The sequence below is a fragment of the Narcine bancroftii genome, unplaced genomic scaffold, assembly GCF_036971445.1.
Source record: "Narcine bancroftii isolate sNarBan1 unplaced genomic scaffold, sNarBan1.hap1 Scaffold_215, whole genome shotgun sequence".
Classification (NCBI taxonomy): Eukaryota; Metazoa; Chordata; class Chondrichthyes; order Torpediniformes; family Narcinidae; genus Narcine; species Narcine bancroftii.
The window spans coordinates 60,338-82,537 of NW_027211950.1; the positions used below are offsets into that span (position 1 = coordinate 60,338).

The 22,200-nt window shown below is 43.0% G+C and overlaps 1 protein-coding gene across 2 annotated transcripts in view; it reads right to left on the reverse strand.

Annotated features, from left to right (window-relative positions):
* LOC138750646 (meiosis-specific coiled-coil domain-containing protein MEIOC-like) overlaps positions 1–22,200 on the reverse strand; it is a 97,013-nt gene that overhangs the window by 43,148 nt on the left and 31,665 nt on the right. For both annotated transcript variants that reach the window (XM_069912748.1, XM_069912747.1), the window contains exon 3: positions 6,925–7,026. In XM_069912748.1, coding sequence (XP_069768849.1) covers positions 6,925–7,026 — 102 coding nt within the window. The remainder of the gene's footprint in view (positions 1–6,924; positions 7,027–22,200) is intronic.

Sequence of the window (22,200 nt, forward strand, 5' to 3'; positions counted from 1 at the left end):
GCAGTGCATCAGTGTTTAGCAAATGGATGATTTGCAAAACAAGTATTGGAAAATACTTTCCCCAACAAGACTGTACCGGGGTGGGCAATCTCCGGCACCGGCCGCCCCAGCCCTGTAGTCCTGCGCCGGCCTCCCAAGCCCTGATGTCCCGCACCGGGGGGCTGTCAGACAGCAGGGAGTTGGGTTGTCGGGCAGCAGGAAGGGGGGCTGTCAGGCGCGGGGAGTTGGGTCACTGGCTGATTGTCATCAGCCCGCCCCCTGCTAGGCGCCTGAAAGCGGCTAGCTGCTTTCAGGCTGCAGCTTTCAGGTGCCTAGGGGGAGTCCTCAGAAGCAGAGAATATACCTCCCCAAGGTGGGTTGAGTAAGTACACTTCGGGAACAGGTTATCCGCTTTCAGGTGGCCTCCCGACAGCCACATTTGGGTATTTTAGGCGGCTTTATATTTGGGTATTCGAGTCCACGCTGCTGAAGATCCAGCTGCGCTGGATGGGTCACGTCTCCAGAATGGAGGACCATCGCCTTCCCAAGATCGTGTTATATGGCGAGCTCTCCACTGGCCACCGTGACAGAGGTGCACCAAAGAAAAGGTACAAGGACTGCCTAAAGAAATCTCTTGGTGCCTGCCACATTGACCACCGCCAGTGGGCTGATAACGCCTCAAACCGTGCATCTTGGCGCCTCACAGTTTGGCGGGCAGCAACCTCCTTTGAAGAAGACCGCAGAGCCCACCTCACTGACAAAAGGCAAAGGAGGAAAAACCCAACACCCAACCCCAACCCACCAATTTTCCCCTGCAACCGCTGCAATCGTGTCTGCCTGTCCCGCATCGGACTTGTCAGCCACAAACGAGCCTGCAGCTGACGTGGACTTTTTACCCCCTCCATAAATCTTCGTCCGCGAAGCCAAGCCAAAGATATTTGGGTATTATAGCCACCTGAAAGGGGCTAACTATAGTGTTAGTGGGTGTGGCTTGCGATCGCGTGATTGCTATGGCTCTCAAACATCTTAAGTTTATGGTATGCAGCTTTAATGTTAATTAAGTTTGGCTGCCCCTGCTCTATACAAGTTCATGATCTTTTATCTGGAACCCTTGGGGAACAGTGTGTTCCGAATTTCAGATTTTTCCGGATTTCGGAAAGCCCATCTGAATTGTGCTGTCGTATCCACCCCCACCCCCTTCCAGTCGCCCGGCCGCCTCCCCCAACCGCAGTTCTTCGGCTGTCTCCCCCAACTGCAGTCCCTCGGCCGCCTCCCCCAACCGCCGCCCGGCTGCCTCCCCCAACCGCGGTCCTTCGGCCGCCTCCCCCGACCACAGTCCCTCAGCCGTCTCCTCCAACCACCAGTCCCTCGGCCACCTGGCTGTCTCCCCCAACCACGGTCCCTCACCACCCGGCCGCCTCCCCCAACCGCGGTCCCTCAGCAGTCTTCCCCAACCGCGGTCCGTCACCTCCCCAACCGCAGTCCCTCAGCCATCTCTCCCAACTGCCGGTCCCTCAGCCGCCCAGCAGTCTCCCCCAGCCGCCTCCTCCGACCGCCGGTCCCCACTTGCCGTATTTTGGAGCTTTCCAGATTTTTGATGTCCAGATAAAGGGTAGTGTACCTGTACTATGATTTATGAAGGCCAGCATACCATATACCTTCTTAACCACCCTGTCTACATGGGAATCTACCTTCAAGGAACTCTGTACTATAACTCCAAGATCCCTCTGTTCTTCTGCATACTTCAATGCCCTCCCCTTAACTGCATATGCCCTATTTTGGTTATTTTTTCTGAAATGCAGCACCTTGCACTTGTACATTAAATTCAATCTGCCATCTTTCACCCCACTTTTCCAAACAAACCAAATCCTTTGTAATTCAAGAAAACCTTCCACACTACTCACCACTTCCCCTATTTTTGTATTGTGTGCATATTTGCTTACCCAGTTAACCACCCCCTCATCCAGATCATTAATATAAATGATAAACAATAGGGGACCCAGCACCGATCCCTGAGGCACACCGCTCGAAACAGGCTTCCATCCTGACAGACAGTTGTCCACCATGACTCTCTGCTGTCTATCTTCCAGCCACCTCTGAACCCATCTCACTATCTTATCTCTCTATTAATCCCTAGTGACTGAATCTTCCTTACTAATCTTACATGTGGAACCATCAAAAGCCTTACTAAAATCCAAATAGATCACATCAACCGCCTTACCTTCATCCACTTTTCTTGTCACTTCTTCAAAAAACTCAACAAGATTCGTCAAACATGACTTTCCCTTCACAAACCCATGCTGCATGCCCCAATAATATCACCAGATTTCCATGTTACAGCTATAGATTTCTTTGTTATTGCTACACTTGAAAACTTCTTTTGATAAATATCTAACTTCAATTTGGAAATATCTCCCAATAAAAATACTTTGCGATCCTTCAAAATTTGCATCTTTAAAACTTGTCCCAATAAAATACTTATATCCTTCCAAAACTTATCTACCTTTTCACATTGCCAGACTGCATGCAGTCTAAAAAATGCTCCTCTTGTATGATGTGGATTGTTGAGGAAACCAAGTTTCCTTTATGATTACAAATGCGAGAAGTCAATCCAGCTGATGCTCCTGGACAGCCGTGTTGAGGCTTTGGAGCAGGCAGTGGATAAACTCAGGAGGATTCGGAAAGCAGAGGGTGTGAAAGATAGGAATTACAGGGAGACTATTACCACCTCGGAGACAGGTAGAGGGTAGTTGGGTTACAGATAGGCAAGGGAACAGGTAGATAGTGCAGGACCACCCGGTGAGCATCCCCCTGAAAAATAAGTATGCAAGGAGTATTGTTTGAAAGATTGATGAGCTTAGGGTATAGATTGACATGTGGGATTATGATATTGTTGCTATTAATGAGACTTGGTTGCAGGATGGACAAGACTGGCATCTTACTATACCGGGGTTCCACTGTTTCACACATGATAGAGTGGGAGGGATGAAAGGGGGAATGCTCGTCAGGGAAACTATCTCAGTTGTGCAAAGTCAGGACAGCCAGGAGGACATCGACAGGGGTCATAAGGGTGGATTTAAGGAACATGTTAGGATTATGGTATACTCAGAGAGAATTGGATGAGAAAATCTGTTTTGGGGCCGCTGCTGTTTACAATTTATATTAATGATTTGGATTGTGGTATGAATGGTTTTGTAGCCAAATTTGCGGATGACACCAAGATAGGTGGCGGAGTGGGAAGGGTATTAGAAACCGTAAAGTTGCAGAAGGATATGGACAGATTAGGAGACTGGGCAAAAATAGAGAAGTGTACAGTTGTACATTTTGGCAGTGGAAATAAACAGGTAGAATACTATTTTGATCGGGTGAAAATTCAGACGTTAGATGTGCAAAGGGACCTGGGTGTCCTCGTGCAGGGAAACCTAGAAGTTAATGACCAGGTGAAATCAGTAGTGAAGGAAGCGAATGCTATGTTGGCCTTCATTTCAAGAAGAATAGTGTATAAGAGTAAAGAGGTGTTGATGAGGCTCTATGTGGCCCTGGTGAGACCTCATTTGGGGTATTGTGTGAATGCTAAAGTGGAGCTGTCAGAAAAACACCCCTGACTCCTAATAAATTAATACTATTAATGGTAGGTAACAAGATCCTAGACATTTGGCGTTGTAATGGCATAAAGTGCATAGAGGACTGTTACGAAAGGGGTCAATTAATATCGTTTGAGCAGCAGGGATATGTTGTTTTATAGCAAGGGTGTGTTAGGAAAGTGGCGGCCTTCAAGGGGGAAATTTTGGGAGTGCAGAGTATGCATGTTCCTGTTAGGATTAAAGGCAAAGTTACTACACATAGGGAACTCTGGTTTTCAAGGGATATTAGTGATCTGGTTAAGAAAAAGAGGTAGATGTATAGCAAGTATAGGCAACAAGGAGCTTATGAAGTACTTGAAGAATACAAAATGAGCAAGAAAATACTCAAGAAAGAAATTAGAAAGGCAAAAAAAAGACATGAGGTTGCTCTAGCAGATAATATGAAGGTAAACTCAAAGGGGTTCTATAAATATAATGAGTGAAAGGATCGTCAGGGACAAAATTGGTCCTCTAGAGCATAGGTTCTCAAGGTGGGAGGTACACCCCACCGGTGGGGCTTGGGAATATTTTGGTGGGGGGTAGGAATAACTTGGTGGGCACTGGGCTTAAGAATATTTTAGTGGGGTGTAGAAATACTTTGGGAAATAATTAAAGAGTTGGTTTGAAAAAATAAACTGATTATGGTGGTGTAAAGGGTATGACTTGGCCACACTCAGTATAACACAATTGTGGTAACTTCCAAGTAAAATCGCTTTACTCCTTTTATTTTCATAATGTGTTTTTGATCTTCCTATGTTTCTCTGTTGTTTCTCCATTTTTTTTCTTATTTTAAGTGTTGTTATCCTTGTTAACATTATAATCATATCTTTTCTGACCGGTCTTATTATCATCCATTCGAAATTATCTAATTGGCAATGAGGATTCTAAATTATCTCAACAATCATGTCTCCAAAATTAACATGGGACTATAGTCTAGGTGGATTGAGAATGCCAGATTTCAAAAAATATTATTGGGCAGCTCAGTCGAGATACATTGTCTCTCTCTTTCAGGGTGGAGGTGTACCATCCTGGGCACAAATTGATCTGCACTTGTTGGACAAGAAGATGGCAGATGATTTTATTTACAAATGGGATGCCAAATTGCAGTCAGGGAAGAAGGGCAACCCCAAACTAAAATGTGATTAATATCTGGATCAAAATTAACCAGTATCCGAATGCTAAAGTGGAGATGTCACCAAAAACACCCCTGACTCCTAATAAACCCAAGACATCTGGTGCTGTAATGGCATAAGGTGCATAGAGGACTGTTACGAAAGGGGGCAATTAATATCGTTTGAGCAGCGAAAAAATAAATATGCTTTGCCAAATCAGATATTCCGCTGCTATCTTCAAATAAGATCTTTTCTATGGGACGTATTGGGTTCAAGTATGGACCTACCTCGATGCAGTAACATAGAGGCCTTGATTCGAAGGGGGAGCGGTAAGGAATTTATTTCACCAATGTATTACCTGTTCCAGTAAGAGGGACCTAAACCGGGCTTCATAGGTTGAGAGAAAGATGGGAGTCGGACTTGGGCATTGCAATTGATGAGAGATGCTGGTCTGACTTATGCCGGGAAAGCATGACCACGGTCATCGATGCAAGGTACTTTTTGCACCAGTTTTACATAACGCTGCAGAAAACAAACAGATCAAAACCAGAACTCTCAGACCAATGATACAGATGTGGCATTGTGACCAGGACTTTCGTGCATGCAACCTGGTCATGTACCAAGGTGAAGCTAGTCCTCTCCTTTGACCAGGCCGTCCTCCAAAGCTTGCCAGCTTGTCTGTGTCGAGTGGTGTGCCTCAAGGATCTGTGTTGGGACTACTGTTGTTTGTTATATACATTAATGATTTGGATGATTATGTTGAGAATTGGATCAGCGAGGAAGGTTATCTGGACCAGCTAGGAGAATGGGGAAGAAAGTTGAAGATGGAGTTTAATTCAGACAAGTGTGAGGTGATGCACTTTGGAAGGGCAAACCAAAGTAGGAGATATACAGTAACTGATAAGGCACTGAGGAGTGCAGCGGAGCAGAAAGATCTAGATGTGCAGATACATTGTTCCCTATAGGTGGTATCGCATATGGACAAGGTTGTAAAGAAAGTTTTTGGTATCTTAGCCTTTATAAATCAAAATATTGAATATAGGGGTTGGGATGTTATGTTGAAGTTGCTGAAGACATTGGTATGGCCAAATTTGGAATATTGTGTGCAGTTCTGGGCACCCAACGACAGGAAGGATATCAATAAGATTGAAAGAGTACAGAGAAGATTACTAGAATGTTGCCAGGTCTTCAGGGGTTGAGTTAAAGGGAAAGATTGGACAGGTTAGGACTTTATTCCTTGGAGCAAAGAAGAATGAGGGGAGATTTGATCGAGGATTACAAGATTATGAGAGGGATAGATAGAGTGGGTGCAAATAGGGAGATAAATACGAGAGATACAAGTTTTAAGATGAAAGGGGAGACCTTTAGGGGGAACATTAGGGGAAAGTTTTTCACTCAGAGGGTGGTGGGAGTGTGCAATGAGCTGCCATTTGATGTTGTGAAAGCAGGCTTGATCATGTGTTTTAAGAGTAAACTGAGAGGATGCAAGAGGACTGGAGAGTTATAGTGTGGGACCTAGTCAGTGGAACTAGGGAGATGGTCGGTACAGGCTAGAGGGGCCAAATGGCCTGTTTTCTGTGCTGTTACTTTCTATGGTTCTGTGCCGACTTTGCGTATTTCCAGCAAGCATTAATGAAACATCAGCTAATATTCTTTCCGATAGGGCTGTAAGCATCACTTACCTTGCAATATTCAACTTTATATAATGGAACCAATTCAGAACTATGTAAATTGTAATCGACCGGTAGTTGTGAGCACATGAGCAAAGACTCCAAAGCTCAAAGGCAACACTGGCACCAATTCAGTGGTTAATTTCACATGTGCCAATGCCAGTAGTTTCCGTGAGATTTTCAGAATTAAAATGGCAAATTCTGACATTCTTACTATAATCGCAATATTAAAATCTAAGCAGCATGAAAGAGTACAGAAATGCTGAACACTTTTAAAGAATTCATCATTAAGGACACAGATGTACTACAATACATAAATATGATTAAAAACTGATGCACATCAATACAAGTGGTTATGCAACTTAAAAATCCATTGTGTATCCATATGCCCCCTCTAGAATTCCATTACATATTCTATAGTTTAGAACACTAAATACACCAGGCTACAAATCCTAAATGTGAACAAAAGGGAGCAAACATAAGAAATCAAACTTTAAATACAAAAGTAATCTTATCTATAAATCAGTAAATCTATCTTACCAATCAGAAACTAATTCTGGTTTATCAGGCTCATCCAGTATGCTGGAGACCAGTCCAAATAGATCAGGAGTATTTCCAGAATCTGTTAAGTGAAGCTGTGCTCTGAAATAAAAACACTTATTTTACCATACATCGGACATTTCCAGCCCATGACTTAGAAATTTATAGGTTTTATAATTGTAAACAAAAGAGTAGAACATAACAACTGAACAATTTTCAAAAAAAAAAAGGACCTTTTTTAAGCACCGGAGAAACATAAAGGATCAGAAAAGACCATTGCAGTTCATCACCTCAGTTCTCAAGAGAACTAAAAACTCAATCTCTTATATCACTGAATGTTGATTCACCAATATCTTGTAAAACTACAACATGACCTTGCATCTTCTATATTCAATACTGATTGAAGAAGGCCAATGTGCTGAATGCATTTTTGACCACCCTAATCTACATGTACCTGTATTCCTAGATCCATCTGCTCTCTAACACTCCTCAGATCCCAACCATTCACTGTGTAGGTCCTAGACTTCCCAAAATGCAACACGACGCATTTCTCTGTATTAAATTACATAAAACGTTCCTCTGCCCACCTGCTCAACCGATCAAGATCCTGCTGCAATCTTTGGCAACCGTCTTTACTACCTACAATACCAGACACTTTAGTGTCATTCACAAACTTGCTACCTTAATCATACCATGTACGTTTTCGTTTATATCAATGACAAATAACAATGGACCCAACAATGAACCATATGCACATCATTAGTCCCAGGCCTCCAATCCATAAAATAACCTTCCATCATCATCCTCTGATATTATAGCAAGCAAGTCTGTAGGAAGGGACAGGCAAATGAACAGGATGGGTACCAATGACATAGATTAAACAAAAGGGAGAAGGTCCTGAAGAGGGATTACAGTGAGTTAGGATGGAAGCTAAGAGACAGGAACTCCAGGGTAGTGAACTCTGGATTGCTACCTGTGCCGAGTGCAAGTGGGGGCAAAAATGGAAGGATCAGACGGATGAATGTGTGGCCGAGGGGCTGGTGAAGAAGGCAGAATTTCAGATTCTTAGACCATTTGGATCTTTTCTGTGGGAGGAATGACCTCTATAAGAAGGATGGGTTACACCTAAACCCAAAAAGGGCCAATATCCTGGCGGGCAGGTTTAATAGGGCTGTTGGGAGTGGTTTAAACTAATTTGGCAGGGGGATGGGAACCTGAGTAATAGGGCAATGGATAGGAAAGAGAAAATAGGAAAACTTTGGATAGGCAGTGAAAGTAAAAGGGCAGAATGAGCAGAAAAGGATCGGAGAGTATGGCCAAGTGCATCAGGTAACAAGGTGAGGGGTGTGGGGAGTAACAGATTAAAGGTATTATACATGAACACACAGACTATAAGAAATAAAATGGATGAGCTTGAGGCTCAACTGCATATTGGAGGGTATGATGCTATTGGAATAACGGAGACATGGCTGCAGGAGGGCTATGATTGGGAAATAAATATTCCAGCGTATACAGGTGAGTAGAGGGGGTGGGGTGGCTCTGATGGTGAGGAATGATTTTCAGTCCCTTGAAAGGAGCGACATAAAAGCAGGTGGAGTCTGTTAGGATAGAGTTGAGGAATTGCAAGGGCAAGAGGACCATAATAGGAATCATACACAGGCCCCCAAACAGTAGCTCGGATATAGGAGGCAAAATAAATTAGGAGTTAAGAATGGCATGTCAGAATAGTAATGATACAGTTGTTTTGGGGGATTTCAACATGCAGGTAGACTGGGAAAATCTAGAAGGTGCGGGATTGCAAGAAAGTGAGTTTATAGAATGTCTCTGGGATACATTCTTAGAGCAGCTCGTGATGGATCCAACCAGGGGGAAGACAATTCTGGATTTGGTGTTGTGTAACGATGCAGTTAAGGGATCATGGCATAGGGGAGCCATTAGGTAATTGTGACCATAATATGGTAAGTTTTAATTTGCAATTTGAAAGGGAGAAGGAAAGAAAGTTGAAAGTATCAGTATTACAATTGAATAAAGGGAATTATGCAGCCATGAGAAAGGAGCTCACCAAAATACAATGGAGGAACACCCTGGCTGGGAGAACATTGGAACAAAAATGGCAAGTATTTCTGGGCATTTTTCAGAAGATACAAGACTAGTTCATTCCAAAGAGGAAGAAATGTTCTAAGGTGAGCAAAGGGCAAATGTGGCTGACAAAGGAAGTCAAGAATAGTATCAAGGCAAAGAAGACGGTTTGATATAGCAGCGGAGTGGGAAGCTAGAGGATTGGGAAACCAAAGATAACTAAGAAAGCTATATGGAAGGAAAAAATGAAGTACGAGAGTAAACTAGCCAATAATATAAAAGGGGATAGTAAAAGCTTTCTTAGGTATGTAAAGAGGAAAAAATTAGTTAGGACCAAAATTGGGCCTTTAAAAACATAAACGGGTGAAATTATTACAGAAAGCAAGGAAATGGCTGATGACTTTAACAGATAGTTTGGATCTGTCTTCACCAGGGAAGATACCAGTAAAGGTCAGATAGAGGGAAGAGGTCCTGCGGTATCGAAGGAATTGATAGAAATTCCAACAGTAATGGAAGAATTGATGGAAATCCAGATTCGGAAGCATTTGGTCTTGAGTAAATTGAATGGACTGAAGGCTGATAAGTCCCCAGGGCTGATGGACTGCATCCCAAGGTGCTTAGGGAAGTTGCTCTTGAAATTGTGGACGCATTGGTCGACATTTTCCATCATTCTATAGGTTCAGGAGAGGAGCCTGTGGTTTGGAGGGTGGCTAATGTTGTGCTGCTTTTAAAGGAGGGAGGGAGGGAGAGAACGGGCAATTACAGACCAGGTAGCCTGATGTTAGTGGTTGGGAAGATATTAGAATTTATTATAAAAGAAGAAATAACAGAACACTTAGAAATAATAGTATAATTACAAGTCAGCATGGATTTCTTAAGGGAAAATCATGCTCGACTAATCTTCTGAATTTTTTTGAGGATGTGGCGAGAAGGATGGACATGTGAGAGCCAGTGGATGTGGTAGACTTGGACTTTCAGGCTTTTGATAAGGCTCCATAACGCCTCAAACCGTGCATCTTGGCGCCTCACAGTTTGGCGGGCAGCAACCTCCTTTGAAGAAGACCGCAGAGCCCACCTCACTGACAAAAGGCAAAGGAGGAAAAACCCAACACCCAACCCCAACCAACCAATTTCCCCTTGCAACCGCTGCAATCGTGTCTGCCTGTCCCGCATCGGACTGGTCAGCCACAAACGAGCCTGCAGCTGACGTGGACTTTTTACCCCCTCCATAAATCTTCGTCTGCGAAGCCAAGCCAAAGAAGACCTCACTGACAAAAGGCAAAGGAGGAAAAACCCAACACCCAACCCCAACCCACCAATTTTCCCTTGCAACCGCTGCAATCGTGTCTGCCTGTCCCGCATCGGACTTGTCAGCCACAAACGAGCCTGCAGCTGACGTGGACATTTACCCCTCCATAAATCTTCGTCCGCGAAGCCAAGCCAAAGAAAGACATAGGAGATTAGTAGATAAAATTAGAGAGCATGGTATTTGGGATAGGGTGCTGATATGGAGAAAGTTGGTTGACAGACAGGAAACAAAGAGTTGGGATTTTGGGTCATTTTCAGGATGGCAGGATGTGACAAGTGGGGTCCCGCAGGCCTCAGTGCTGGGTCCTCAGTTGTTTGTCATATGTATTAATGATTTAGATAAGGGGATTATAAATAACATTAGCAAACTGGGTGAAGTGTGAGGATGTTAGGAAAATGCAGGGGGACTTGGACAGGTTAGGTGAGTGGGCGGATGCATGGAAGATGCAGTTTAATGTGAATAAATGTGAGGTTATCCACTTTGATGACAGGAGCAGGAAGGCAGATTATTATTTAAATGGAATCAAGTTAGGGAGTGGCAAGTCCAACGTGATCTAGGTGTTCTTGTACATCAGTTACTAAAAGCTAGAATGAAGGTTCAACAAGCTGTGAAAAAGGCAAATGGCATGTTGGCCTTCATAAAAAGGGGAAGAGTATAGGAGTAAAGATGTACTTCTCCAGTTGCCCTGGTCAGATCACATCTGGAATATTGCGTCCAGTTCTGGTCTAATTTGAAGAAGGACATTCTCGCTATTGAGGGAGTGCAGTGTAGATCCACAACGTTAGTTCCTGGGATGGTGGGTTGACGTATGTCAAAAGATTGGATAAACTGGGGTTGTATACATTGGAACTTAGAAGGATGAGGGGAGATTTGATTGAGGTATACAAGATTATTAAGGGATTGGACATGATAGAAACTGATTACATGTTCACGATGTTGGGGGAGATTATGACTAGAGACCATCATTTATGAATACAGGGAAGGCCCTTTAGGACAGAGATGAGAAAGATTTTTTTTACCCAGAGAGTTGTCTATGGAATGCTTTGCCGCAGAGTGGTAGAGGCAGGTTCTTTGGATAAGTTCAAGAGGGAGTTAGCTAAGGTTCTTGTGGTCAGGGGAATTAAGGGTTATGGGGAGAAGGCAGGGACAGGGAATTGATAGTGGAAGATCAACCATGATCTAAATGAATCGTTGGCTCAATGGACTGAATGGCCTACTCCAGCATCTATCGTCTATTGATGAACTGGTGTGTTTATTTTAATTCAAGGAGCATTAAGGGTATGTCAGATTTTATAATCTGGATTATCATTTGGAATTACAATGTCGTAGCTATTTCAGAGACTTGGCTGCAAAGAAGGTCAGCAGTGGTTTTCAAACGTTTTCTTTCCTACTCACATTCCACTTTAAGTAATCCCTTACTAATCACAGAGCACCTTTGGCTTAGGGATTACTTAAAATGGTATGTGAGTAGTGTAAGGTAAAACATCATGAGATGGGAATGTGTAGGGAGTTACCCTGTACAGGGCAGTAACAAGAAGGGGAGGTGTCCTTGTACTCCTGTTAGGTAAAACATCATGAAATGGGACCGGAGAAGGAGTCACCCAGTACTAAGGAGTAACAGAATGCATCCTTGTACTTACAAGATAAGAGAGACATTGATGGATTGAGAGGCAGGAAGCTAGCAGGGAAAGGATAGCAACAGTTTTAGTCATTGGACAAGTAATGATATGATGATGTTCTAAGCACATATCCAAGGGTATAAAAAATCACCATTTTGCTGATAACGGCAGAATGCATTCTCCGGCTAACATCGTTAGTCGCAAGTGTTACAATCCGGTAATAAAGAACAAAGAACCCTGATTTCGACTCAGCCTGGTGTTTGTCTCACTCATTCATGAACAAAGCAGACCTAACAATTTGGTGACCCCGACGTGATGGGTGAGTGAACACTGGACGACGGTTTCTGTTTTTTCTGACAATCATCTCAGCCGGCTGATAAAAAGGTCCAGAGAAGCCTGTTTTAACAAAATTCTCTTTTTTTTTTTTAAAAATCTTTATGATTGTCAGTAAGAACTGGAGATCGGACAAATTAGACGACCACAATTGAAGGTCGCATGCCAGGATTGTAACACGTAAGTGATTACAGACAAGATAAAAGTCCTTAAGGTGTTTGAATGACATTTATTAAGTGCTTCGCAAGAAACTACTAGAGTTTAAAAGTCTTTATTGTGTCGTTGCAAAGTCCAATAGAGTGAGAAGGTGGTCTATAAACAATTGAGGACCTGAGTTTTCTGCCCTAAACTGGTTATTAAGAGGAGAAATCTCCCACGTGAAGGTTGGGCTTTGAAAGAAAACAAAGGTTCAGGCTTATTGGCCTCAATTGTATCTGAGAGACTGACTTATAAATGTCCGGTAGGTATGATAATGTCTGTACACTTGAGAAGTTAAGAATTTATTTCCCCAATTCGCCGTGGTGGAATACCACAGCAGACACTAGAGACCTTGAGACAACAAAAAAAGTACTCAGGGACGCCTGCCTGGTGAACAAGAACGACGACAGAAGGCTGCGACAGCTGTGTCCGGATCAGGTAGGAGATATTAATGAAAAAGTTGACAAACTCCTAAGAGACACCCAGTTTATTCGAAATACTTTTGATAAGTTAAATGAGGGTATTCCCAACATCACCAAGGAGATAAAGTTACGTAAATTCATAGATTGGTACAGGGAAACAGGACAAAAGTATAGCCCAAATATTTGGTTTTCTAGTTGTAATTTAACTTTCAGACCCCTTTGGGAAAACAGAGAGTGGAAAACGAGCAATCAGAGTATACAGGACAGTCTGAAGTCAATTGGAGGACAAGACTTCGAGACTGTTCTTTTAAAAGATATTAGTCATCCAGCTTGCAAGGGGACATTTTTAAAAGCAATTTTCGTTGACATAGATCCCCTAAACGGACAAAAACCTAAATTAAAACAGGCATTAGAAAGCGGTCCCGCAGCTATGGCTGTACAGTTGCCTGCTAAGACTTTTGACCAAGTTATTAAGGAAATTAATCAGGAATTAGAGGAGCGAAATACCAGTAATGCGGCATTGGAAAAACAAAAAATGCTCCGAAAATGTGTAGACCGCTGGAGGAAGAGGGGTTGGTTACCCGGGGGCACTGAGATGTTCCTGACAGGTGAGGGAAACAAAAATTTTAAAACGTAGAGGCTTAGATAAGCTGGAAGAAACAAAACACAGAAGGGAAAGGAAAAGTGCCTGTTTCCAGTTTCCAGCCACGAAGTGTCCGGGTTTGCTCTCTCCCTCCCTCCTTTCACCCTCCCCCCTCTCTCTTCTCTCCCCCTCTCTCTCTTCTCCCCCCCCCTCCTCTCTCACCCACTCCCCCTCCCAATCCCAATCTGTGGCGGTGCTGCCCTGAAATCCCCAGGTTGGGCAGGGCAGAGAAATACAATTTGGTTTTAATTTTGTGCCCACAATTCCAGCTCCGCATCAAATGGGATCCTGTTTTATCCTCTCTCCCTCCCTTTTTCCCGCACCCCCACCATTGCGGGATCAGGGCAGACATTGTGGGCTGACGTGTAGCTCACTCGAGGTGGGAGGGAAGGAAGGAGTGATAGTTCCCAGTGGTGGGAGACCCAATCTGATCCAGACCAGTGATCACAGGATGAGAACCTTTTAAAACCTTTGAAACGAAAGTGTTAATCTGAAGACTTTTCTCCCAGTGGGGCCAGTGCAAGGCATTTTCTCTCTCTATCTCTTGTGCTCTGTGTATCTGCCTCTCTATCTCTTTCTCTCTCTCTCTATCTCTTTCTCTCTCTCTCTCTCTCTCTCTCTCTCTCTCTCTCTCTCTCTGGCACCCCAGATGGGATCCTGGAGTCACGTCCCTTATATCCAGATATTGAGACACTGGGGTGTGACAAGAACCTCGGGAATAGGGACACATCAGACGAGGTACAGGCCCCTTTAATAAAAATAGAAGGGGGAGTAATAGATGTAGAGACCCCTCTGGAGTCCAAGAAAATAGAAAAGGAGTTAGAGATACAGAAATGGAACATGAAAAAGGTTCAGGATAACATTAAAAACTTAAACAGAGATATTAATGTGCTGGGGCAGATCAGTGAGGATCAAAAAGAATTAATGGTAGGTGTATTGAAGGAAGTGGAAAAGATAACTACAACACTGTCAGGAGAAATTAAAGCTGAAGGAATGGTAATAGGAGTAAAGGACGAAAAGTGTAGTACAGATGAGGAAACGAGATACGATCCACCATGGGAGGAAAGTAGAAGGAAAAGACTCGGGAGGGAGAAAAATAGACATGCCTACCTGGACATAGTTAGGACAAAAGAGAAAGATGTGAAACAACTAAACTATGGCCGAAAAGATTATCTTAGAGATGAACGTGACCAATATACCTTTGACCCTGAGACATTGGAAACTGATAGGGACAGTGACAGTGACAAAGAGTCAGAACAAGGTGGGATAAATAAATGCATGCCAAGAGTAAAGAAGGAGCAGAAATCCCCAAAATTGAGATATCAATGCCCATTACTGATCACGGGACGGGGAACTCAAAAATATGTACCCTGGTCACGAATGGACTTAGAGAGTTTAATGAAAAAACTACCTCCGTTGAGTAATGGGGCTAGTCCATGGATTTCTTGTTTTGAGCGAGAAACCTGCCAAGAACAATTAGCACTCGCAGATGTCAGAACTATCATGATAAAATTAAAGGCAGAAGGGGCCCTGAAGCAAATAGAGAAAATTGTAAGAAGCAGTAAATTGGGGGATGAAATAGAATTTAACCCACTTTGGAATAAATTTTGGGAAGCACTTAGAGAAACATTTCCTACACCCTATAGTTTGGATGCCTTGGTAACCCTTCAACTAAGGAAGGAGAGACTGCACACGAGTATTTCACTCGAGCATGGGACTTATGGGAAACAGGGACTGGAGAAAGACCCGACCACAGCCCCTTAGGAAGGGCTCACTTTCGTAATGGGATAATAAACGGACTACCTGCTACGGTTCAAGCAAAATTAAGGGACATTGTGGGATTAGAGACAATGTCAGAGGATTTGTGGAAAAGACACCTGACACATGCAATCAAACGACATCGTCAATCAGAGCATGCTAAGTCAGAAAGTGCGTCCCAGAAGGAGGTGGACAAAACAACCGATAAATTGGTGAGAGCCATAGAACATATAGGGGTTAAATTAGCGGCCCAACAGATAGTCCCACAGGTCATGGGGCCAGTGATAAATCCGGGACCCCAAGTAAGAAATGGTTGGGAAAGACAGCTAGGTACAATGTATAGAGGGGAACATGCAGTATGCTGGTACTGCCAAAATCCTGGACACTACCAGCGGAACTGTCCGGAGGCTGGGAGAGCAAGGGGAAAAAGATTACCCTCTATGAGAGGCTATCGGGGAAGAGGAGGAAACTTAAGAGGACAAGCAAGGGGTAGGGGTGGACACATTGATGGGCCCCAGAGAATCGGGGGGTGGCAGAGTGATCAACAAGTCCAGGCACCTCAGTGTAATGACTATATTGAGGAAGGTGCTGAAGTTGATTATTGAAGGTGCCCTGGAGAATCAAAAATCACGCCTCCCTGGGAGCCACCAAAAATTTGGGGGACGGTAAATGGAGAAAAAATTGAATTTATGGTTGACACAGGGGCAGCAGTTACGACAGTGATTAAAAAACCCCCAGGGAGCACATTTTCGGGCAAAACATTATCTACAATAGGATTCTCCGGGATAAGGGAAACACAGCCCTATACAGATAACATCGACATGACATTTGGACGACAAAGGGTTAAAACGCCTGTCCTGGTTGTGCCAAGTTGCCCCATTAATTTATTAGCAAGGGACATTCTTACCAAACTAGGAATAACCATACAATGTTCTGAGAAGGGCCTTCGGTTAACATACCCAGGGGATACAATAAGAAGGGGAGGACAGTTTATAGTAATGACCCCATCTAACGCTTCAGAAGACTCTGTGGAGGTTAGTATTTTCTGGAGTCGGCTACTGTATGATGAACCAGGCCCAGGGCTGATTAAACAGTTTTTTGAGTGGAGGGCCAGTATTCCTCGGTATGGGGATTACCATTATCCACTAGATCCTATGCATGTTACATTAAACTACACCATCCACCCGGACCAGGAATATGAGGAGAGGTGGGACTCTCTAAAAGAAGGGAAGACAGAAACGATACATTGTCCATTTATCTTTGTAGGTAAGGAGGGAATAGCTGCTATGGTTGTCATGACAGAAGAACAAATGGAGTGGTTCTGCTTAGGAGTAGAAAGTGTGCCTCATGTGACCTTGGGTATTGCCAAAGATCATCACGCTCGACAGCTGGGTCCGATGGTAAAGGAAGCGATAGGGTGTGAATACAGGCAGACAGAAATCCCGGGATATTCCACCTCGGAGGGAGGAAAATTTGTCAGACTGAATATTGAAGCATGGGACCAGGTTGTGAATGAGAAAGTAGAAAGAGACCGAGCCATAGAAGGAGAAAATATTGATCACAGAGACTCAGACAAATATCTTTCTAATCTGAGTCCACATATATGGACAACGGGGCCCTATGATGTGGGAGTAATAAAAGGAGAGGTATTTCTAGAATTGGCCAACCCCGGGCAGAAACCAATATGGAGAAAACAATACCGCTTGTCGCCCAGTCAGGAGGAGGGTATTAAAGGAACGATAGAAGGGTTAATGGAGTCAGGGGTTTTAAGGGCGGCACCTGACAGTATGTGGTACACGCCCATCATGCCTGTTCCCAAACAGGGTAGAAAAGACTGGAGGATGGTACATGACCTCCGGGAAATTAACTTGGCTACCAAGACCATCGGGAGACCAGTCCCAGACCCATATGTAGCACTTAGGGCTCTGAGTCCGGAGCACGAATACTATACTGTCATTGATCTGGCAAACGCATTCTTCTGCTTGAATTTAGCTGAGGAATGGCAAGACTGGTTAACTTTCACTTACCAAGCACATCGGTACACATACACTAGATTACCTCAGGGTTATAAGGACAGTCCAGGACTGTTCAATCAGGCCCTTAGCGAAATCCTAATGAAATTAAAGCTCCCGGAAGATGTTACACTGATTCAGTATGTAGACGACCTACTATTAGCAGGGAAAACGCCACATGGGTGCCTGACAGGGCAGCCAAACAGGTTACTGGTTATCATGAACATATACAGGGGATGATTTTGAGGTCCCATAACAAAAAAAATGAATCTGAAACTAAGGAGACTTGTAGCAGATTGAATGACTACACAGATGAGTTTTGTGGAGGAAGAGTGCTGTACAACTGGCTCCCCGCTAACTGGGATGGTCGGTGTGCTCTAGTAACCCTTAATGCGCCAGTGCTGATTGTCAAAAGGCAGGAGGGAGACGAGGATTCCCTAGAATTGCGCCACACAGAGAGTTGGCTGTGGAGAAAAAGGAGGAGTGTTGGACTCTTGGGGCCGGGAGGAAGGAACGCTGATGGGGTATGGATTGATGCCATTGGCCAAGCCCGGAATATTCCGGACGAATTTAAATTAGCCGATGAGATTGCAGCTGGGTTTGAAAGTTTTCCTGTTTTTAGTGCAATTTTTCCCATCACTGTAAATAAGAATGTTAATAGGATCAACCTTATTCACTATAATGTCCAGCGCCTTGCAAATTTGACCAGGGACGTTGTTGAGGCAATACATCAACAACTGTCAGAAACTTCCCTTATGACACTTCAGAATAGGATAGCGATTGATATGGTCCTGGCAGAGAAAGGTGGAGTGTGTGCTATGTTTGGAGATCTATGCTGCACTTCTATCTCTAATAACACAGGGCCAGATGGATCACTCACTAAGGGGTTAACGAAACTTAGGGCATTGGCGAAAGAATTAAAAGCCCAGTCTGGAGTCTCCAATCCTGTTTTATCCTGGTTACAGGGAGTGTTTGGGAGATGGAGCACATTGTTAGGACAACTTTTGCTGGGTTTGTTCATTTCTGTATCAATTTTTATCACTTGTGGCTGTTGTTGTATTCCATGCATTCGAACGCTGGTCACGAGGACCATAGAGAGAGCCCTTGCTGACCGTGATGAACTGCCTCCGAAATATCAAGCTGTGCAGGCTGTGGAGCAAGACTATCTCACATTACAGGAGACGGAGAAAGTTGCTGAGATCGATCTGGAGTCTGAAGGGGAATGTGATGGGAAGGAGGGATTGAGAATTAGATTGTTACACATATAATTTTAACCTTGCTTGTAACCTAAATATTATAACATTGATTGTAACACAAACATTATTAATCAGATTGTAGAACAAGTATTATGAATTAGATTGTAGACCATATGTTAACTTGGGAATTTACTAATGTACGGGGGGTTAGCTAGTTTTTTGCTTGGGGGCAAATGGGATGAAACTTGTAAACGGGCAATGGGATCGGGGTGACGGATGGGGGGTGTACGCAAAGGAGGGTTGGGGGAGCCCTCGCCCACCAGCCGAACTACCCTGTGAACAGAACCCGTATAGAGCTTGGCAATAATAGGCGAACTAATGTAACGCGGTGGTAGCATAGTCAGGGCGAGATTGTCCTCTAAAGAGGACAAAGGAGGGATTGTAAGGTAAAACATCATGAGATGGGAATGTGTAGGGAGTTACCCTGTACAGGGCAGTAACAAGAAGGGGAGGTGTCCTTGTACTCCTGTTAGGTAAAACATCATGAAATGGGACCGGAGAAGGAGTCACCCAGTACTAAGGAGTAACAGAATGCATCCTTGTACTTACAAGATAAGAGAGACATTGATGGATTGAGAGGCAGGAAGCTAGCAGGGAAAGGATAGCAACAGTTTTAGTCATTGGACAAGTAATGATATGATGATGTTCTAAGCACATATCCAAGGGTATAAAAAATCACCATTTTGCTGATAACGGCAGAATGCATTCTCCGGCTAACATCGTTAGTCGCAAGTGTTACAATCCGGTAATAAAGAACAAAGAACCCTGATTTCGACTCAGCCTGGTGTTTGTCTCACTCATTCATGAACAAAGCAGACCTAACAGTAGGAAAGAAAAAGTTGAGAACCACTGCTCTAGACCCAATTGTTACTGAAATATTTTGCTTGAGAAAAATTGTCATTTGCCCATTTTCTTTGGAGTTATGAAACTGTGCACATAACAAGTCAATTAGGGATGATTAAAACAATAGTTTTCAAACTTTTTCTTTCCACTCACATCCCACTTTAAGTAATCCCTTATCCCTTACTAATCACAGAGCACCTATGGCACAGGGATTAGATAAATGAATAAGAAATAATGGTGGCAGGTTAAGGATTTGTATGCAGCTAAGATAAGGGACAAGATAGACAAGTTCAAGATTTGAAAATAGAAAGAGGATGCATGCTGTGTCTGACAGGTAATCAGCAACTTGTTCTCCGATTGCCTCAGGCTTTACTTGCAAATAAAGGTTAAAACTTCTTGGAAGTTGTCCGACTCATTTTTGGACCACGAAAAACTACGACAGGATCAACTTGCTGCACCTCCCCTGCACCACTTCCAAAGCAAGTACCTTGTATAAGTTACTAATATTAAAGTTACTTTAATATGTTCCATAAAACTTAAGTCGTATGGAAAACCGCACAGTAATTATAATATACATTAATGTATAATGTTCCTATAATTTTTTTAATTCTTTCACCTAGAACTCTTATGCAAACATGCATAAAACATTTAAAAGCAATAGATAAAACTTAAAAATGAAAAAGATCTTTATTGGCAATAAGTGAACATTGTTTATTTAAGAAAATATTTGTCTAATCTAGTTTGCAATTTAGTCTTTTTTTCATCATGCTTATCTTTATAACATCAAATAGCATTTTGCAATTCTTGCCGAACTCTGATGCTTCTCTCGATATTTGATTCTACATACATAAGGTAAACGCAGGCATCATTGATTTTTCCAATAAACGTTTATAATTCCTCGAAGGTGAATTATTCCGTTGGCATTTCATTATCACCTTCATTTAGCAGCAAGTGATGTGCCACCTTCATGTTACTTAATAATTTCGAGTTTCTTTTCCAATGTTAGCCATTTACATTTATTACGTGCATCACCTTCACCGCATATCCTTTTTCTGCTCATTGTTTGTAAGGGTGCACTTTTACACAACACAATTAAAATATTACGCAGTCAATGCCTTCCTGCTCAGAATCTACAAGTTAAGCAATAATGATGTTGAATGACACAGCCGAGCAAAGTTGCTGACACATTAAATTATTGCGTCACTGTGGGTAACACAATACTCATAAAATGTAACAATTGTTGGTTGTTACTGCTGTATATTTCAGAATGCAAGTCGACCCCCCCCCCCCCCCACTTTTTTCAGACACGTGGACTGATCTGCTGGACGTTGGCTGGGGGTAATTGCTATTATGGAAAATCCATCAACACAAAGCAGCACGCGATGAAAACATGAAGCGAGCTTTAAGTTGAAAGTGATAGAAATGGCCAAGAAAACCAACAATTGCACTGCTGGAAGAAAATTTGATGTGCATGAGAAGTTGGTAAGAGTTTGGAGGAAGAAAGAGAGACTTTAAAAAGCAAACCACAAAGGAAATGATCTTTGAGAAAAGGAATCACTTGTTAGCCAGAGTTGGAAAATCACTTTGCAGAATGGTGGGTATGTGAACAGAGGCAAGATTGCTACATAGTCACCCAAAATAAAATAAAAATACTTGCACTGCAGTGAGCCAAGTTACACCCAGACCTCAGTAATGATTTTGAGGCTATAATAGGCTGGTGCAATTATTTCATGAACAGAAAAAGTCTGGTATTACGCCAAAAAAACAAAAATTGCACAGAAATTACCAAATGATCTTGATCATAAAGTTGCATTTTTACCAGTTTATTATACGGAACCAGCAGAAACACCAGTTTACATTGGCAAAGATCAGAAACATGGGCAGATTTCAACATGATAGGCAATAGAACAGTGGAATGGAAAGGTGTTAAAACTGTGCAAACCAGAAGTACAGACCACGAACGATCTAGGTTTACCGGGGTGTTACCGTGCAGGGCCGACGGGACAAAGACCCATGATAATCTTGAAATGCAGAATTAAACCGAAAATGAAATTACCCGCAGGTATTTTGTACATTTTGATGAAAAAGGATAGATGGATGAAAATGGTGTAAAACTATGGATAGACAACATGTGAAACAGGCAGCCAGGCGATTTACACAAAGGACAGACTTTGCTGGTCTGGGATATATTTAGTAGCCACTTAAAAGTAGATTAGCACAACATAATACTTACATGGCAGTTATCCCAGGTGGTTTGACATCTATAATGCAACCTCTCGATGTCTGCTTGAACAAGTCATTCAAAGACCATGTGTGCAAGGAATGGAATACATGGATATCAACTGCAGAAAAGTCGTTTACAAAAGGCAGAGTAATGCATGCTGCATTTTTTACTATGCTGTGTAACTTTCTACTGAAAGCATGGGACAAAAGTTAAAGTAGAGACTGTGAAGAAATCATTTAAAAAGTGCAGTACCTCTTGTGCAATTGATGGCACAGAAGATCATTTATTGTGGGACACTCATTAGATACAAGACTGGGACTCATACGATCACGGTTTAAACAGTGAGAGTATGGATGTGCTTCCTGCCATCTTTGCTTCAGACGATGAGTGATTTTGAAGGGTTCCTCAACATGGTTATCCAACTGCACGAAAATCAACAAGGTCGGGTCAGATACAGCAATGAGCTCTCTGAACCCTTCTCCATTAACAATGGCGTGAAGCAAGGCTGCGTTCTCGCACCAACCCTCTTTTCAATCTTCTTCAGCACGATGCTGAACCAAGCCATGAAAGACCCCAACAA